Source organism: Oncorhynchus gorbuscha, linkage group LG05 (assembly GCF_021184085.1).
Source record: "Oncorhynchus gorbuscha isolate QuinsamMale2020 ecotype Even-year linkage group LG05, OgorEven_v1.0, whole genome shotgun sequence".
NCBI classification, from domain to species: domain Eukaryota; kingdom Metazoa; phylum Chordata; class Actinopteri; order Salmoniformes; family Salmonidae; genus Oncorhynchus; species Oncorhynchus gorbuscha.
This window is the reverse complement of record NC_060177.1, coordinates 74,379,026-74,396,534: the sequence shown is the minus strand read 5'-3', so window position 1 is coordinate 74,396,534 and position 17,509 is coordinate 74,379,026. Positions and strand designations below refer to the sequence as shown.

The window sequence follows — 17,509 nt, the reverse complement described above, 5'->3', positions numbered from 1 at the left end:
CCCGATTACTCATCCTGCTGCCCACAGACATGGAATCACTGGTCACTTTAATGTTTACATACTGCTTTACTCATTTCATATGTATATACTGTATTCTACCATATTTTAGAAAATGCCTCTCCGAAATTATTTGACCTTTATATTTGTGACTTGTTGGATAATACTGCACTGTTGGAGCTAGGAACATAAGCATTTATCATTTCGCTACACCCGCAATAAAGTCCGCTAAATATGTATATTTGGCCAATACAATTTGATTTGATTTTGAGAAATGGGCGGGGGTTATGACTTTGTGGCTGTTGTAACTAGTGACGACCCTCGGTGTTGAATCGCGACGTTATTTATGGTCTGAAAATCAATTTTCACACTCTTGAAAACACTCTTGAAAATCAATTTTCTCTAGTCGAGACATCAAAAGTTAATGCGTTCCATAGTGGTAACTACTGGTTGTGTTTTTTGGGTTGTGGATTTCATTTCATTATATATATATATATATATATTAGTACCAGTCAAAAGTTTGGACACCTACTCATTCAAGGGTGTTTCTTTATTTTACTATTTTCTACATTGTTCTATGAAATAACACATGGAATAATGTAGTGACCAAAAAGGTGTTAAATCAAAATATAACCACCCTTTGCCTTTGACAGCTTTCAACACGCTTCGCATTCTCTCAACCAGCTTCATGAGGCAGTCACCTGGAATGCATTTCAATTAACAGGTGTGCCTTGTTAAAAGTTCATTTGTGGAATTTCTTTCCTTCTTAATTTGTTTGTGCCAATCAGTTGTGTTGTGACCAGGTTGGGGTGGTATACAAAAGATAGCCTTATTTGGTCAAATACCAAGTCCCTATTATTGCAAGAACAGCTCAAATAAGCAAAGAGAAATGACAGTCCATCATTACTTTAAGATATGAAGGTCAGTCAATATTGAACATTTCCATAATTTTCTTCAAGTGCAGTCACAAAAAACATCAGGCGCTATGATTTCAACTGGCTCTCATGAGGACTGCCACAGGAAGGAAGACCCAGAGTTACCTCTGCTGCAGAGGAGAAGTTAGAGTTACCAGCCCAAATAAATACATCACAGAGTTCAAGTAACAGACATCTCAACATCAAATGTTCAGAGGAGACTGTGTGAATCAGGCCTTCGTGTTCAGTTTTCTGCACAGAAATCACTACTAAGACACCAATAAGAAGAAGACATGCTTGGGCCAAGGAACACAGGCAATGGACATCTGATGAGTCTAAGTCCAAATTTGAGTTGGTGAACAGTATGTGTTGTTCCCACCGTGAAGCATGGAGGAGGAGTGATGGTGCTGGGGTGCTTTGCTGGTGACACGGTCAGTGTCTGTACACCTATGTAGATATTCCCCAAAACATCTGCCATTTCCAGCTACAATAGTCATTAACAATGTCTACACTGTATTTCTGATCAATTTGATGTTATTAATGGACAAAAAGTGCTTTTCCTTCAGTAATAAGGACATTTCTAATGCGTCTCCTTCCTGAGCGGTATGATGGCTGCGTGGTTCCATGGTGTTTATACTTGCGTACTATTGTTTGTACAGATGAACATGGTACCTTCAGGCATTTGGAAATTGCTCCCAAGAATGAACCAGACTTGTGGAGGTCTACAATTTCCTTTCTGCAGTATTGGCTGATTTCTTTTGATTTTCCCATGATGTCAAGCAAAGAGGCAGTGAGTTTGAAGGTAGGCCTTGAAATACATCCATAGGTACACATTCAGTTGACTCAAATGATGTCAATTAGCCTATCAGAAGCTTCTAAAGCCATGACATCATTTTCTGGATTTTTCCAAGCTGTTTAAAGGCACAGTCAACTTAGTGAATGTAAACTTCTGACCCACTAGAATTGTGATAAAGTGAACTATAAGTGAAATCATCTCTCTGTAAACAATTGTTGGAAAAATTACTTATGTCATGCACAAAGTAGATATCCTAACCAACTTGCCAAAACTATAGTTTGTCAATAAGACATTTGTGGAGTGGTTGAAAAACGAGTTTTAATGACTCCAACCTACGTAAGTGTAATAAAACTTCAGACTTAAACTGTAAGTAGATTAACGAAACAAATAAATTGATGATGGTGAGAAGCCAGCTTCAGAGAGTTCCTTCACGACGGAGTGTGCCCTCTCATGGCGGAGACTGGTGCGCTAGATGATCGATGCCAGACGATGCAGTTGGCTTGCTGATATCTCACCCTTATGGTACTTGAAGTGGGCTAAAACGAATGTGAAGTTGAAAGGTTTTTGTTTTGCAATTGACAGTTTTGACCCCAAGTGGCAGCAAAGGCTGACAAATGTATTGAATGAGGACTGTTTGAGATGCTTTGTGCAGCATGTATGCATGTGTGTGTATGCGTGCATTTGTGTGTATGCCTCTCCCCAGCAGCACAGAGATGTGATTCATCCCAGTGGCGTGACAGGGGTATGGAGAAGTGTAACTACTTAATGGCCTTCTGCAGAGTCGGAGTGAAGGGAAGGCAGCATTGCAGACAAAACACAAAAGCCAAGTTGTTATGCTTCTCAGGGCGTTTCCCCTCTTTTCTCCTCTCAATATTAAATTTTTCATAAGAGAGTACTAAAGGGTCATCAATAGTGGTGTAAAAAATTGTAAGGTAGGCTACGAATGAACTACAATTTCTATAAAAACATCAGTGCTTATGTTAAATAGGCCTACTGTGAAGTTGTTTTAAAAATTATTTATCAGTTCTTTAAATTACTTCCTTTGATTCTTGCATAATTCCATTGAGAGCCCTCTCACCACAGTAGCCCATGCTGGAGCACAGCACATAGATTTATGACCCATCAAAACCCCTGTAGTGCTGGAAGAGATAAATCAATCAATGGAAATTAATGCTATAAGCATATCCATTCTCTGTCTACCTTACGATCATTGTGATTCCACATTCCCTGACCGTATCACATCCACAGCGTATTGAGGGTGCTGCATACTGTATCTTGTTATTGGGTGAATGTATCTAAGACATATATTAGGGAGAGAGTTGTAAAGATCCATACATTTCTCGGTTCATTAACTGTTGAATAACCCTTTTCCTAAAAATGATAACTGTTTGTTTGCTGTATTATTATTTTTTAAACACAAAGCAATATAATAACCAATTTCACATAGTTACATTTTATCCTTGTACTGCAGTGTTGTGTCTGTGATCTGTGGTGTGGCGGTACTTCACCAGGTTCCTGCACCCGACTTTGCACAGTCATGCTATATTGCGTATGCATGAGGCAGGGTGCCCCCCTGCCCTGCTCAGTGGTGTGGTATCTTGCTGTACTGTATATCAGAGTGGCAGAACTTGGCTGGGGCTCCTCGGGGCTCTGGGACATCTGCAATGCAGAAGTCTATATATAGCGGTGGAGAAAGGATGCCAGAGAAATAGAGAGAGAGGGAGGTGAAAGAGAGAGAGAGAGAGAGAGAGAGAGGGAGAAACAGACAGAGAGTGAGAGAGGCTGAGAAGAGGGTGTGAAAGGGGAGCTGCTGAATGGTGGATGAGTGAAAACTCTTCTTGTACAGAAAAAGCAGGATGAGACAGATTTAGAGAAAGGGGAGAGATAGTGAGTATCAATGACACAAAGAATAATTGAGTAATTGTACCCTCAATTTGACAACTTCCTTTTTTATTAATCAGCAATATGTTGCTATTGACAACTGAATAAATCCCTTGGACCCTTTGAGAAGCCAAAAACCAGCACTGATCATTGGATAAAACTGCAGTGAGGCCCAGACTGAAAGACTGATAACTTGGTAACTTTGCCTAGATTACAATCAGCTTCCTCTGCCACATGTACTAATGAATTATGAAATACTTATCCTTATCACAAAGGAATCTTTTCTCTGATTATCAAGATGTCTGGGTAAACTCATTATCTTAATATAATGTATACATACATAACAGTAATAGTAGATTATGTTATATAAGTAGGTTCCTGACCCTTTCCCAAAGTCTCCGTTGACCGTACTGGAGATAAAGGGATAAGCAGTGGCAAGGTCCGAGAACTGTCTACCTGCCAGTAATCATCTTCTAATTCAGTTTCTAGTGGAAATGTCATTATTTGGCCATCAACATGGATAGAAGGAGGTGGTTGCTGATTACTGAGGCCAAGATTTCCGACCTTATCGCAGCAGGTCTCGGGAGTGCACCGAGAAAAAGATGCAGTTCAATTATGTCTGCATCTCCAGAACAACAAATCTGCCGACGTCATATCTCCCCGCATCGTGCGGAACCGCAATGCCGCCAAACAAATCAAGGACGGCTCCACCACGGCACAGCCACACACCGCAGAAAGGGATTGATCACATTCCTCTCTTTTCAATAAATCTGTCTAAGTACTATGCTCTGTCTTGCTGTGTTTGTGTGTGTGTGTGTCTTCTTCCATTGCAATCCTCCTGCAGAGTGATACATCCCTGGACCTTTCTCATTCACCCCACCTGGCCCTGCCAACCCATAACTCTCTCCATGGCACACAGATGACAGTGAATCAGCCATACTGTGCCTTGGCTTGTATACCGACACAAAGGTTGAGATTCACATGGCCACACATGCACTGTGTATACACACACAGAGAAGTTTTGAAGTAAATTAGACCTTGGTATCATATGAACCACCGGGTGGGGTGAATGAGAAAGGTCCAGGGATGTATCACTCTGCAGGAGGATTGCAATGGAAGAAGACACACACACACACAAAACATAGCAAGACAGAGCATAGTACTTAGACAGCTTTATTGAAAAGAGAGGAATGTGATCAAACCGTTTCTGCGGTGTGTGGCTGTGCCGTGGTGGAGCCGTCCTTGATTTGTTTGGCGGCATTGCGGTTCCGCACTATGCGGGGAGATATGACGTCGGCAGATTTGTTGTTCTGGAGATGCAGACATAATTGAACTGCATCTTTCCTCTTGCAGGCTTTGTCTTGTTTTCTGTGTTTCATTGATTTGTCCTTCGTGCTGATGATGACCTTTTGTCAATGCACTGATACATTTTTGTCCACACAGTATTACTGAGTGGCTGTGCAGATAGTAAAGATCCCCACTCTAAGATAAGGTGCTTGCTTCTGACAGCAGTGCTGGTGGCCACTGTGCTACTGTCATCCATCTTACCTTCTCATTCTCTCATCCTTTACCTTTGAAGCAGGCAGGAGAGAGAGGGAGCTGACATGGGGAGATATAGCCTGCAATCCAAATGCCACCCTATTCCATGTGGGCCCTGGTCAAAATGAGTGTACTAAATAGGGAATAGGGTGTAATTTGGCACGCAACCCTCCAACTCATCTAGAGGCCTAACTGACGTCATACATCACTTTCAGTCTGGTGGAGCAGTTCGTAAAACTTTCCTCCAACTAACTACACAAAAGTAAAGCATAATGTCTACTTCACATGATCATCATCTCTCAGTGAGTGATGGGACATAACTTTGATGTGTTATTATGTGGTATAGTCATTGCCGGTTGGCAAACCCAAATTGTTATGTCATATCAAATATATGATCATTTATGGTTTATTATAGGTTTGCCTATTCCACTCAGGTCAGTGAGTTATTGAAGAATGGCATTAGGTGGTAATGGCATGACTGACAACAATATCTGCTATGTCATGCTAATGGATCAACATAGTCTGATGGGCAGACAGTTTGAATAAAGTCTATTTATTGATGTGTTCCCTTTGTGGACTATTATTCATCTCTTTGACCATGTCCATTAGTGTAGTAATGATTTGATATCACAGATTGTTTTTCTATTTCAATCTAGAAACCTTAGTTGCTACATACATTCTTTTTACTTTAAATGAATGATTCTTGAAGAATATAACTTATAAATGCCTCATGAGCTTATTAGATCCACTGTCGTACCCACCAGACCCCAAAATATAAACTTGTTTTATTCCAAAGTTTGTAATCAAAGTAAACGTAAACACACACTATATAACCACAAAACATGGTTAAACTATAATGTTGATATCATGACAGTCAGTCCTTGTATCCATAGCTCTGTATATGAATTTGAAAGGGATTATATTTCTCTAGGTCCATCCCTCAGCATTTTTACTAAAACTGAGGCGGATGATCACTTTGTTAGTGTTCCAATTAAGTATTCTATCTTTAACATTTGTATTGTGTACTGTATGCATTTTCAATGCAAAATGCTTCAAATATTATAGCATTGTTTTTCGGTTTGTCCTTCTCGCTCTAAACCTGCGCCCAGTCATAAAATGTAGCTTATGTCGAATGGTTTTGATTATATGATATTATTGAAGACACTGCCGATGGTTGTAAGTGTTTGGTTAATAAATGGCTTTATTTGGCTTTGGGAGGAATACCACTGCATGAGATAGCAGCACATACAGTCACAGTAGTATGGCAGAATGGACGCTCAACGCTCCTGAACCACCTCGGAAACATGTGAAATGCAAGTGAGAACTCTTTTTATTGTTTTGATCATGGTTAAGGCAATTTCTTTTTTTTTTACACTCAACAAGCGGAATCTATCCCATGCCCAGTTTTAATGCTCCAAGAATCAGGCCATGCAGTCAATGCTTGTCGATTGATTCATTTCTCAAAGAAAGGAAAAAAAGAGTGAAATCTCGAACAGTTAAGGAAGGCCTTCCACCGTGTGCGGCAGTCTCAAAAAAGAACATATAACATTCTGTCAAGCTATACATTTGTCCACGGTAAGTGTACAAAAATGTTGGAGAGGACAGGGCATTTTACTGCTGTATAGGATTCTAAAGTACTTTGGCCGAATTCTTACAAAAAAATCCCTGTGCTCTCCATCCATTTGTATTTTTCCATTTATTATTCTTTCCCTGAACACACTTCCTGCAACACTATTCATTTAATCGCTGTACACCATACATGTCTCTGTCTTTAACATTTACACCTATTTTTTAAGCCTTACATATCAACCCACACAGTCACTGTACCCTGACCCACAGATAGTCCTGATATGGATAGCTTGGCACCAGTCATATCCGAGCTAACTTACAATATGCTATTATGGTCCCTCTCCTGCAGCTTGGGATGTCTGCCTGGGGTATACATACTGTTGCTGTCCATCTCAGACTGCAGTGGTGGTGGTGGTAGGGGGTATATTGTGATAATAGCCCTTATCTGTGGCTCTGCACCATGTGACCAATTATGACTCCAGTGGCGTCTTGACCGGCTGCCAACTGGTCCTGCAGTCAGAGTGGAGGGCTGTCTGTCACTCACTGTCACCCCCAGCTGTCCTGTTAGCGCAGCCTCAGGCCTCTTCACTGTCTGGAACAGAGCACACTGCTAAAAGGACCCACGGCTGTGTCTCAAATGGCATCCTATTCCCTATGTAATGCATTACTTTTGGCCAGCGCCGTATGGGCCATGATCAAAAGTAGTGCACAATATAGGGAATAGGGTGCCATTTGGGATGCAAACAACACACACTCCCCCAGTAAACAAACAAGACTCTGCGGGAAAGGAAGGGCCTAGGAAAGACATTTACCTCAGGTTTGGAGTGAGTTATCTTACTTGTAGGGTAGGGCAGGGCATATCCATTCAGTGACAAATGAATTAATCAAGAGGGGTATTTCTACATCAAATATAAGGGTATAATGTGATAAATAGTAGCATTTTAAAACTCTACATTTTTCATTCCTGAAAGGTGCCCTTCTGAAAACAGAAGAATCACTGCACAATGCACTTATCGCCTACCTTTGAAAATAGAAACCTCCCAAATAAAAGTTATGATGAAGTAATTTCGCAGAGCTCTGACCGTCGCAGTGACAGAGCGAGGGGGGGAAGGTGAATGGTGAAATGTTTAGTTTTCTGGCGATGAAAAGAAAGTGGGTCAATGGACTGAACATTCTATATATTTCACATGTGAATGAAAAAAGAGGAGTGAGGAGCATTCAGTGTGCCAGTTTGTGTCTGCAGCTCAAAATACATTATTGCACCTACGGGAATTATCTGGATTTCTGAGTCCCCAATATTATACACTAACATTCATGAAAAGGTTTACAAAGCATTTTCTACAATGAATTTCTCTAGACATTTGCAACTTTTCTTTGTCGAAATCAAAAGCACCTTTAAAAGTTGGACTGGTAAAAGTTGATCAAGTTTTATGCTCCAGACCTCTGTGCATATAGTAGTCTGTGTGTTACTACCAGGATCCTAATAATACTTTCAAGATTACAACGGCTCTTCACCACATTTCATATCATTAATGGCACATACAGACAGGACGTTACTGGGCAATATTATTCCTGACCTCTTAATATGACATCATACTTGCTTTAAGGCATTCTCTTACTGACTGACTGACTGGCTTACTACCGTAATGTTGAGCACCTTCTCTCTGCTCTCTGTTCTGTGATAACCATCATCTATGGTGTAAAACTGTGACATAGGATCCCGAGCACCCTATTCAGGAAATCTAGCTACAGGTTTATCTTCTGTCAGGGTAATACACCAACAGTATGTTCCTCTCTGTGATGTATCTTTCTGTTTTCCACCACACAGCTGATTGTTGAGACCCAGAGAAACAGAGGAGAAGGTATGTGTGTGTGAGGCATCTGGCGTGGGTACGGTAAGTGTGTCTGTGTGTCTGTGTGTTTGTGTGTCTGTGTGTCTGTGTGTTTGTGTGTGTATCCTTGTGAAACAGAGATGAGGTGACGAGGAAGGGATAAGATCCATATGAGTGAATGAGTGGACTGTAGTAGTGCGAAAGGCATTGATGATCGATGACACAAGCAGTTTAGCTCTTGGTGCTCTTGCTGGGAGCACTTCCCTTCTTCTCATCCTTGCCATTCTTCTCATCTGTCTTCTGATCTTCCTCCTCCTCTTCCTCCTCTTCCTCCTCATCACCGTTTCCATCCTCCTCTGCATTCTCATCTCCCTCCTCTCCTTCCTCTCCTTCTTCCTCATTCTCCTCTTCCTCTTCCTCCTTCTCTTCCTCATCCTCCTCCTCCTCTGGTTCCTCAGGCTTGGCTCCCCTCATCCTGTAGGGGGCAGAGGAACCCAGGGCGTAGGAGCGGCCGGACGAATAGGAGAATCCAGAATAGCCTGACTGCAGGATATTTCCGCCCACTGTACTCAGACGGCACTCTTCACCTTCCAGCAGCTTCCTGAAGAGGGGATGGAGATGGAGACATAGAGAGGTTGCGGAAGAGAGAGTCAGTTTACACATGTGTCAAATTCCACTGGTGTGCTGACTAAGTATTCACATTTTTTTAAAGGGGGAAAAGATGTTCATAAATCTTTCCAAGACACACTGTGGTGCATCAACATTGTGATGACTGCTGAGCTGACTGAACTACTGACTAAATCAGAGAAAGAGGGAGTCAGCTTACAAATGTACCAAACGCCGACCATTCATAATTGTCAAAGCAGTCATGTGAATGTTGTCAGTCACTCTGCTGACTTGGAATTCAAATGTGAAAAATGTGTTTAGTATACAGGAAAGGCACTGTGGTTTGGATCAATGATATGCTGCTGATTTAACATTATCAGACATAACTCTTAGACTCATATCAAGTGACGACTGACCTGTAAGCAGCGATCTCAATGTCCAGGGCCATTTTGACGTTCAACAGGTCCTGGTACTCACGCAAATGACGGGACATCTCACCCTTGGTGCTGCGGAGGGCAGACTCAAGCTGCTGGATGGTCTCCTGCAGGCAGATTAACATCTGGATGTATTACTAATGATAAAGACCTCACTATTCTACCTCACAATGTGCATGCCCTAATACCTTTTTACATGTGTTGTGCTACAGTCTAATTACAATTCCATCACACATACCATCTGTGATATGCAACTGTTACTTAGGAGGACATGATTCTATAGAATCCACAGGGTAAAGCCTGTACTGTAGCAATTACTGTGGTATACACAAATATTCACCCTGTCCTACTCCACGTACCTGCATCTCTCCCATCTCGTTGCTGTGGCGGTCTTCCATCTCAGCCATCTGCCTCTCCAGGGCCTCATTGTGGCCCCTGAGGGCTTCAATCTCCAGGGTACGGGCCTGCACCTGCCTGCGGTACTCATTTAGCTCCTCCCTGCTATGCTTAACTTGATCCTGGTTGCGGGCGGCCGCCTCATTCACACTGGCAAACTTGGAGCGGTACCACTCCTCCGCCTGGTTCTGGTTCTTGGCTGACAGGACCTCGTACTGGGCACGGATGTCCTTCAGGGCCACGGCCAGGTCGGGTTTACCCTCCCTCATATCCATCTCCACTGACACCTGGGACCAGGTAGGGACAGAGGGGTAAGTTAAAGGGTTAGGAATGATTACCAGGTGTTAGCACGGGGGAAAAGAATGCTTCACTGGCTGAATAGATACATCTCTAAGTTGCAGTGGAGATTGGAATATGAGAATGTTTGCTTTATTATTCGTTATTATATTAGTATTTTCGCAAAAATCCAAATGAAAATGTGAAATATCATAGTAAATCAAAACCAAAATAGTTGCAACATCCAGTTTTTCTAAAAATAACAAAAATATAGGTAAAGTTTTGATAATCACTATTGAAAATGTGAAATCTTTGTCAAACATCTTGCAGTAAACACCTGGGAGCTGTGAGCCTTGTGCTAATGTGGCTTTTACAGTCACGTTTACCCTTACCTTCCTACCTATCTACCTGTTCATATTACCTCACCTACCTTGTACCACTGCACATTGACTTGGTACCAGTACTCTCCTTGTATATAGCCTAGTTACTGTTATTTTATTGTGTCACTATTTCCTTTTTTATTTTATTTTTTACTTGCTAAACTTTTCTTCCTTTTTAACTCTGCATTGCTGGGAAATGGCTCGTAAGGAAGCATTTCACAGTAAAATCTACACCTGTTGTATTCAGCACATGTGAGAAATAAAATTTGATTTGATTTGAATTGATTATCTATCCAGTGAAGTAGAATGGCGAGGGCTGATGTATCGTAGCACTGAGTCAGGGCTCTGTTCACCACTATGGTGGTGCTGTCAATCGTTTATCACTTACATGGCAATTATACTGTATGTCCTGCATGGCAAAAGAAAAGCCCCATAGAGGAAACAAACAATTAATGCTCTTTCCAATGATGAAGATTCTATGCTGCATTGATTGACATGAAATTGTACATCATACTTTTTTGTTTGGTTTTAAGTCTTTAGAGTATTATCACCTTATCCAATGATTCATCCAAAATGCCACTGGCTTCTGGGACACTGTATAAAGCTACAATAATGCTGTTTAACTGTGACCTTGATTAATGATTATATTATTCAAACTAATCTTGTGTGGGACAACATCTATGCTATGTGGCAGTAGTAACCTATATTTAAAAAAAGTAATTTCTCCCAATCCTGTCAAATGAATTGACAAAGTGTGATAGTTGATCACCATGAGATTGTCTAGGTAAAATGCAACAAGGGCATGCACTGATCTATCTGTATTGAGTTTTCTGATGTTCTGAATTGACCCTGTCCAATCCCGCATCCCCCCTGCGTGATGGGACGACCACACCTAGATATTGCGCTACTATTTCTCTGCATCATCAGTGCCAGCGCCAGCACTGCTATCAACCCCAATGCTCCCCCTCTCTCCCTCTCTCCCTTTCCCTCTCTCTTATTTTAGCACACTCTCTGGCGCTTGACACTGTATATCACTTTCTCACTATGCAGACTCAATTTTCATTAGCCATATAAACCATTTCAATTATATTTTATAGTTACAAAACTTCCCTCATAGTTTCTATAGTTAGTGTCCTATGCCAGCGCCGGGTTTGGGGCACTGCAGATTAATTGTCAGACAGGGAAGGGAGTACTGCATGGTGCTGTTTTACACAGAACCGCACTGCCGTACATTTTACTGCCACTAATCGCAGTGCGCAATGTTCACTGGCTTCAGCACCAAGGACAGAGCATGTGCTGTGACTGAACAAAGGCTGCGTTTACACAGGCTGCCCAATTCTGATATTTTTTTCCCCAGGAATTGTTCTTTTGACCAATCACATCAGATATTTTCACATCAGAGCTTTTTCAGAGCTGATCTGATTGTTCAAAAAGGCCAATTAGAGAAACAATTGTCAGAATTGGGTTGCCAGTGTAAATGCAGGCTTATTTGACTTAGTGAATGTGGATCCATAGTGTGAATGATAAGATGATAACACGCTATGAACGTTATTAGGTATTTGGCACTGGCTATCACCATGTCACATAAAAGTTATCAGCAATTCATAGGCTACATAGCCTAACTTTTCCCTTGGTGTATATTTGGTGTGATATGTGCGGAGATGGGGAGATGTGGGTGACATCTGATGGGGGGTCATGAGGGGTGATGTAATGTCCCCACCTGTGTGGCTTGCAGGGAAGCCTGCAGCTCCTGCAGCTCCTCCTCGTGCACTTTCCTGAGGAAGGCGATCTCATCCAACAGCGACTCGACTTTCTTCTCCAGCTCGAGCCGGGACATCGTGGCATCATCCACGTCCTTGCGGTAGCTTATCAGGGTGCCCTCCGCCTCCTCGCGGAGCCTCGTCTCCTCGTCCAGCTTCTGCTTAACGCGGTCCAGCGTCTCGTTCATCTGCACGCAGTCCAGGTGCATCTGGCTCTTCTCGTGCGTCAGTTCCTCGACGCGCGCCCTCAGCTCGCGGATCTCTTGCTCGTACAGGTCGTGCAGTCGGGAGGGCTCAGTGTGGCGCTGGCGCAGCATGGTCACCTCGGCTTCCAGCACCTTGTTCTGCTGTTCCAGGTTGTGGACCTTCTCGATGAAGGAGACGAAGCGGTCGTTCAGGCCCTGGAGCTGCTCCTTCTCGTTGGTGCGGATGATTTTCATCTCGTTGGTGACGGCCGTGGACTGGTTCAGGTCCATAGAGTCGGACATGGAGGAGTGGAAGTTGCGCCCGGCGCCCACCTTGCGGTAGCCGGAGGATGTGAGCATGGACGGGGAGCCATAGTTGCGGTTTGCGCTGCTGGAGCGGAATCCGCTGGAAAGGCGAGAGGGGCTGCTGCCTACGGTCATGCGGCCGGAGTTCCGGGGCGCATCCCCGAAGATCTTCCGATAGGAACTGCTGGAGTAGACGTCACCGGAGTAGCTCATGTTTGCAGTTGGAGAAGTGGAATGCTAGTTATACCTTTGTTGCTTGCGAAGTCCTTTTGTGCGATTGTGTGTGGAGTGTGGGTGGGAGAGAGAAAGAGAGACGCAATTCATGTCTGGCCAAGACAGGTGCTTTTATAGTGATGGAGCTCCAGCATCATTTGACGCACGGGCGGCAGTAGAGACAGGGAAACCTGCAAGCTCCTGCAAAAAGCGATATTCTCAGGGGAACACGAATTCACTCATGCTGCTCCTTGCCTTGTATTTTGGCAACTCATTCTTTTCTTGAAAAAAATGTAATCCGCGTTGTACAGATAAGACAGTATAGACGTACGGTCACTTATATAGGGGACGGATAAACTCTAAATAATAATGAGGTCAATAGATAAGAATACTAACAACAATAGTAGGCCAACTAATATCCTAATGATAATGATGATATATAGTGATAGAAGTAAAACACGACTTCACTCTTATATGCTGGTATTGAGGCCAACATAGCACAGAATTTGTCTAATTAACACATCCTAGTCAATTTTGTATATCGTTTTGTGAAACTAGTTACATGTGCAGGTTATCCCATCCCACTAAACAATGTCATTGCAGTTTTGCACTGCGGTTGCAACAGTTCAGGCAGCATGGGATCGGTGCATGTGAAGTGTGGGCCAAGAGTCCGGAGTGAGGGTGTCTAAACAAGATTGCTGTATTGCAGCTTGGAGCCATGCACCCCTCACGCCCAACCACCGCAGTGTCTGAGTACAGGCAGGATGAGGCACAGAGACACAAAGGCCAATTTACATGACCCCACATGCGCACGTCTCAAATAAAATCAGTGCATGTCGCTTACTAGCCTAACACCTATACACAAATTTAGCCTTCATTGAAAACATAAGCCTGTGAAATAGGCCCAGTATATATTTTTCAGCGTCCCAGACCGCTTTGGGGTGATGATTCAGCATATTGGAGAACGTTATTGGTGGTGCTGCGCTGTCTTCTCCTCTCGCCTCGCGCAGCTGGAGCTGGCCTTGGTCCTGATCCAGGACACCGACCACGCCCCTATAGAGGACACCCACGCGCGCTCCTGCGCCCAGAGCTGTCAGGGGACTGCAGCTTTTCTACGGTTCGATCAGCACTTCTAAACGCCCGTGTAGATGTAGATCAGAACAAGCATCGTAATGCTCTGTACACATCCGCAGTCTAGCCTATAATTGTAATTTGATCAGGCACCAAGCCTTGCAGTCGTATTTTTGTCTACTCGAGGAATTGTCTCATCATGATTTGCGACCATTTGGACTCGTGTACAGCCGTGGTAGGCAAATGCACATTACAAGCTCACCTTTGAAAACAGCTAGACCTATAGCTATATGACCCCATATAGTAAACATTCAACACATTGTGAATATTCATTCACAATCACTTTTGCATTTGAAAGTATTCAGGAATATATTTACATTTCACACGTTCTAAACTAGTTGTTTAGTACATTTGACTGTTGATGGGTCAGCCTTGCCCTTGAAGATTCATGAGATATTGATCTCTTGATCTAGTCCTATATGCTTTTCTAAGATTGCAGCAGATAGTAATTTGGGGTATGTCTGACCAAGGGCATGTCATGATGGTCAAGGTATTCCCTAATCACATTTTATCCATGTCACTGAGGCTTTACATATGTTTAAAGTGTTATTGTCACATGCACAGGATACAGCAGGTGTAAACAGTGGCAACCTGTCATTCAAGGCAGGTGGGGCAGGCTTGCCTGTCTTGACAGTTATTTTGGCATTAATACGTGTCACATATCAGTTTGCAAACAATGTAAATAAAATATATATCATTAAGTGATTAAAGCTGCATACAAATATGGTCTCTTTTGTTTTCTTGAGTAAGGCAGCTCCAACATGCAGGTGTTTCAGCCCAACTCCGTGCTTTCTGTGGTGGTGGTGGGGCAAGCCAGCAGAAAATACTGAGCTTTGCGTTGTGATTGGCTCAGTGTTCTGTCACTCATGGGGACATTATGTCACCGCCAAGTCTAAGGGTAGAGCTAGATAATTCTAGCCCCTTGGGTGCGGCCCTAGAGTTACACTAGAAGTGCCCAGCCAAGAAGGCTCAAGGTCATTGGCCACAGATAAAATGACGTCAAATCACATTATATGTACAGTAGCTATGACTGGACTGATCATGTCAACATCATACTTTCAAAATCTTAGCTAGCAGTGATCATCATGAATCAAGTCGACAATCTACTGGAAAATATTTTTTTATCCTTGTCATAGGAAGAGAAATAATGAATAGAAATGAAAGGTAAAATGTATCGATGCTCATCGGCCATTGGACATAAACATTACACAACAAGTTGGAAATCACAAATTCAACAATAAGTGGTTTGGGAAATACTTTTTGAACGGTCATCAATCTCGGAATTGTAAATCCGGCCTCTTTCTAGAACTAGATCAATGACATCATCATGATTCAACCTCGTTTTTTGTGAGTTCTCAGTTGTTTTGAAAGCACCATAAATACAGAGAATGCCAGACTTTGATGACACAATTTGCCTACGAAGGACCGCCGTGCCACCTTCCTGTTCAAGTGAGCACAGCACAACAAGGTGAGTCCAAAAATGATTTGTGTGCCGCTGCATAAACGATGTAACATGCCAGAGAGACATGTATACTATAACTAAGAAAGTAATACCAAGTGTATGTTGTGTAGTAAGATGTTAGTAGCCCATGTGCCTCACCCTGACCATTTGGTATATTTACCCCTCTTAATTTCGCTTACTGTTCTGACTTGGTGGTGCACATGTAGCCTATGACCTGTTTTAGAGAAATGTAATCATAGAATATTGTAAGAGCTTTCATTGTCTGCTTATATGCCCCATTTATGTATACTACAGTTCTGACTTGGTGTACAGGGAGAACACTGTAAGAATGGCCCATGTTTTGAATGCTGTCGCTGTACATTTTAAAAGTGCTAAACAAATAGTTATATTGACCACGTCCACCCTAGCTCGCTCATTAATGTCTTAATCAAATTTACGGATTGTCTCTTATCCGCTTCCGTCCCATTATGCCATAGTTTGTACATCTCAATTGTCATTAGAAACCACATTTGTTTAAGCAAGTCAGCCATATCAGGTATGTTTTTTTTAAAGGCAGTAAATGAGGCTGAATGAACTGTTTCGCTGCCAGACAAGGCTCCGCTGATAGCCATGTGTAGCAGTGGTAATGTGTTGGGACTCTGCTGTTGGGACACCTTTATGTAGGCCCTAACAGTTTGGGCACCGTTTCTCACCGTTATAGTGCAATTACTGTATTGTTTAGCGTTGTGTAGTGTAGTGGCTTTGCTGGCATGCATCCCACATTAATAAAAAAATATAAAAAATCCCTCCCAAGATTTATTTACATGATAAAATCGCCACTGGGTGTAAAACAGCACAGTGAAACGCTTAACTTGCAAGCCACAAATGGAACCACAAATTCAAATTGCACCAGCAAATCACGGTTATTATCTGAACAGAAAATAAAATACCATTGACAAAAGTGACAAATATTTACACTAGATGCTTTGTTTAACGTGATGTAATACATTAATGGTAAAGTAAGTTAATGCCATTAATTTTCCAGATTCCCATTTTAACCACAAGGGGGCAGAACATGCTCAGTAATGTTCAACATCTCCACTTTGCCTTGAGAGATACAGGCCAAGTAAACAATGTGCTAACCTTCTCATCTCTAGTTCTACACTAATCCAAAACCATCAGCAACCAGACAGACTTTCTTTTCTGAGATCTTCATTAGAAAACAATATTGTCTTTTGCATAATCATAGTCTACACCTCCTCTATCCAAAACACCTCATCATTAGTGTGTGAGACATACACACATCCCACAAACCCTGCAGCACTTCACCTGCTGGCTCAGGCCAGCCATATCCAGCAGCTTCAACAGCAGGCAGAAACAAAAGCCCCTTTGAGACCCGAGAGACAGGAGATGCCTGGGTGTGAAGCAGGACAATTACAGGTATAGGTGTCACCTCTTTCTAGGCCAACGCTGGTATCATACGGCCTCCTTTTCCCCTTCTCCAGTTCAGTAAGTTGCTGAACCTCTAAATGGAACTTTGTTGTACTGAAAGAGAGATACTGAAAACAACTCACTGCTGTGAATGTGGAGGGTTTTTCCTTTCTTCATTAGATCTATTGAGAAATGACATTTTTGATTCACATACATTCACTTTGCTGTCTGCATCAGTTAATTTTCTGTTGGGATAAATGCCTTCTTTGTATGAAAAGCTGTACTACTTTGAGAGAAATTTCCTTTGAATGCTGCACTACTGATCTATGTCTATAGGATACCATGCTTAGGCTCTTACTCAAAGGGCTTGTTTGAAACATCCCTATCCCAGGTGCTTTGATTTGCCAGGTGCATATGTTGCA

General features: G+C 42.5%; 1 protein-coding gene across 1 annotated transcript; it reads right to left on the bottom strand.

Moving 5' to 3' along the window:
- Positions 1 to 6,439: 6,439 nt before the first annotated feature.
- On the bottom strand, positions 6,440 to 13,201 carry zgc:65851 (uncharacterized protein LOC321113 homolog). Its single transcript, XM_046351138.1, has 4 exons — positions 12,341 to 13,201; positions 9,928 to 10,251; positions 9,551 to 9,675; positions 6,440 to 9,129 (listed from the first exon to the last, which is right to left on the bottom strand). Exons 1-4 carry the CDS (start codon positions 13,082 to 13,084, stop codon positions 8,760 to 8,762), a joined length of 1,563 nt encoding a protein of 520 aa, XP_046207094.1. The 5' UTR covers positions 13,085 to 13,201; the 3' UTR covers positions 6,440 to 8,759.
- Between the last annotated feature and the right edge of the window lie 4,308 nt (positions 13,202 to 17,509).

Bases quoted from the DNA above. Each gene is read 5' to 3' on its own strand.
- zgc:65851 (XM_046351138.1), bottom strand. From the start codon at position 13,084: ATGAGCTACTCCGGTGACGTCTACTCCAGCAGTTCCTATCGGAAGATC. The intron at 10,252-12,340 runs GTGGGGACATTA...ACCTGGTCCCAG, and splicing joins CTTCCCTGCAAGCCACACAG to GTGTCAGTGGAGATGGATAT. The intron at 9,130-9,550 runs GTCAGTCGTCAC...TCCCCTCTTCAG, and splicing joins ATTGAGATCGCTGCTTACAG to GAAGCTGCTGGAAGGTGAAG.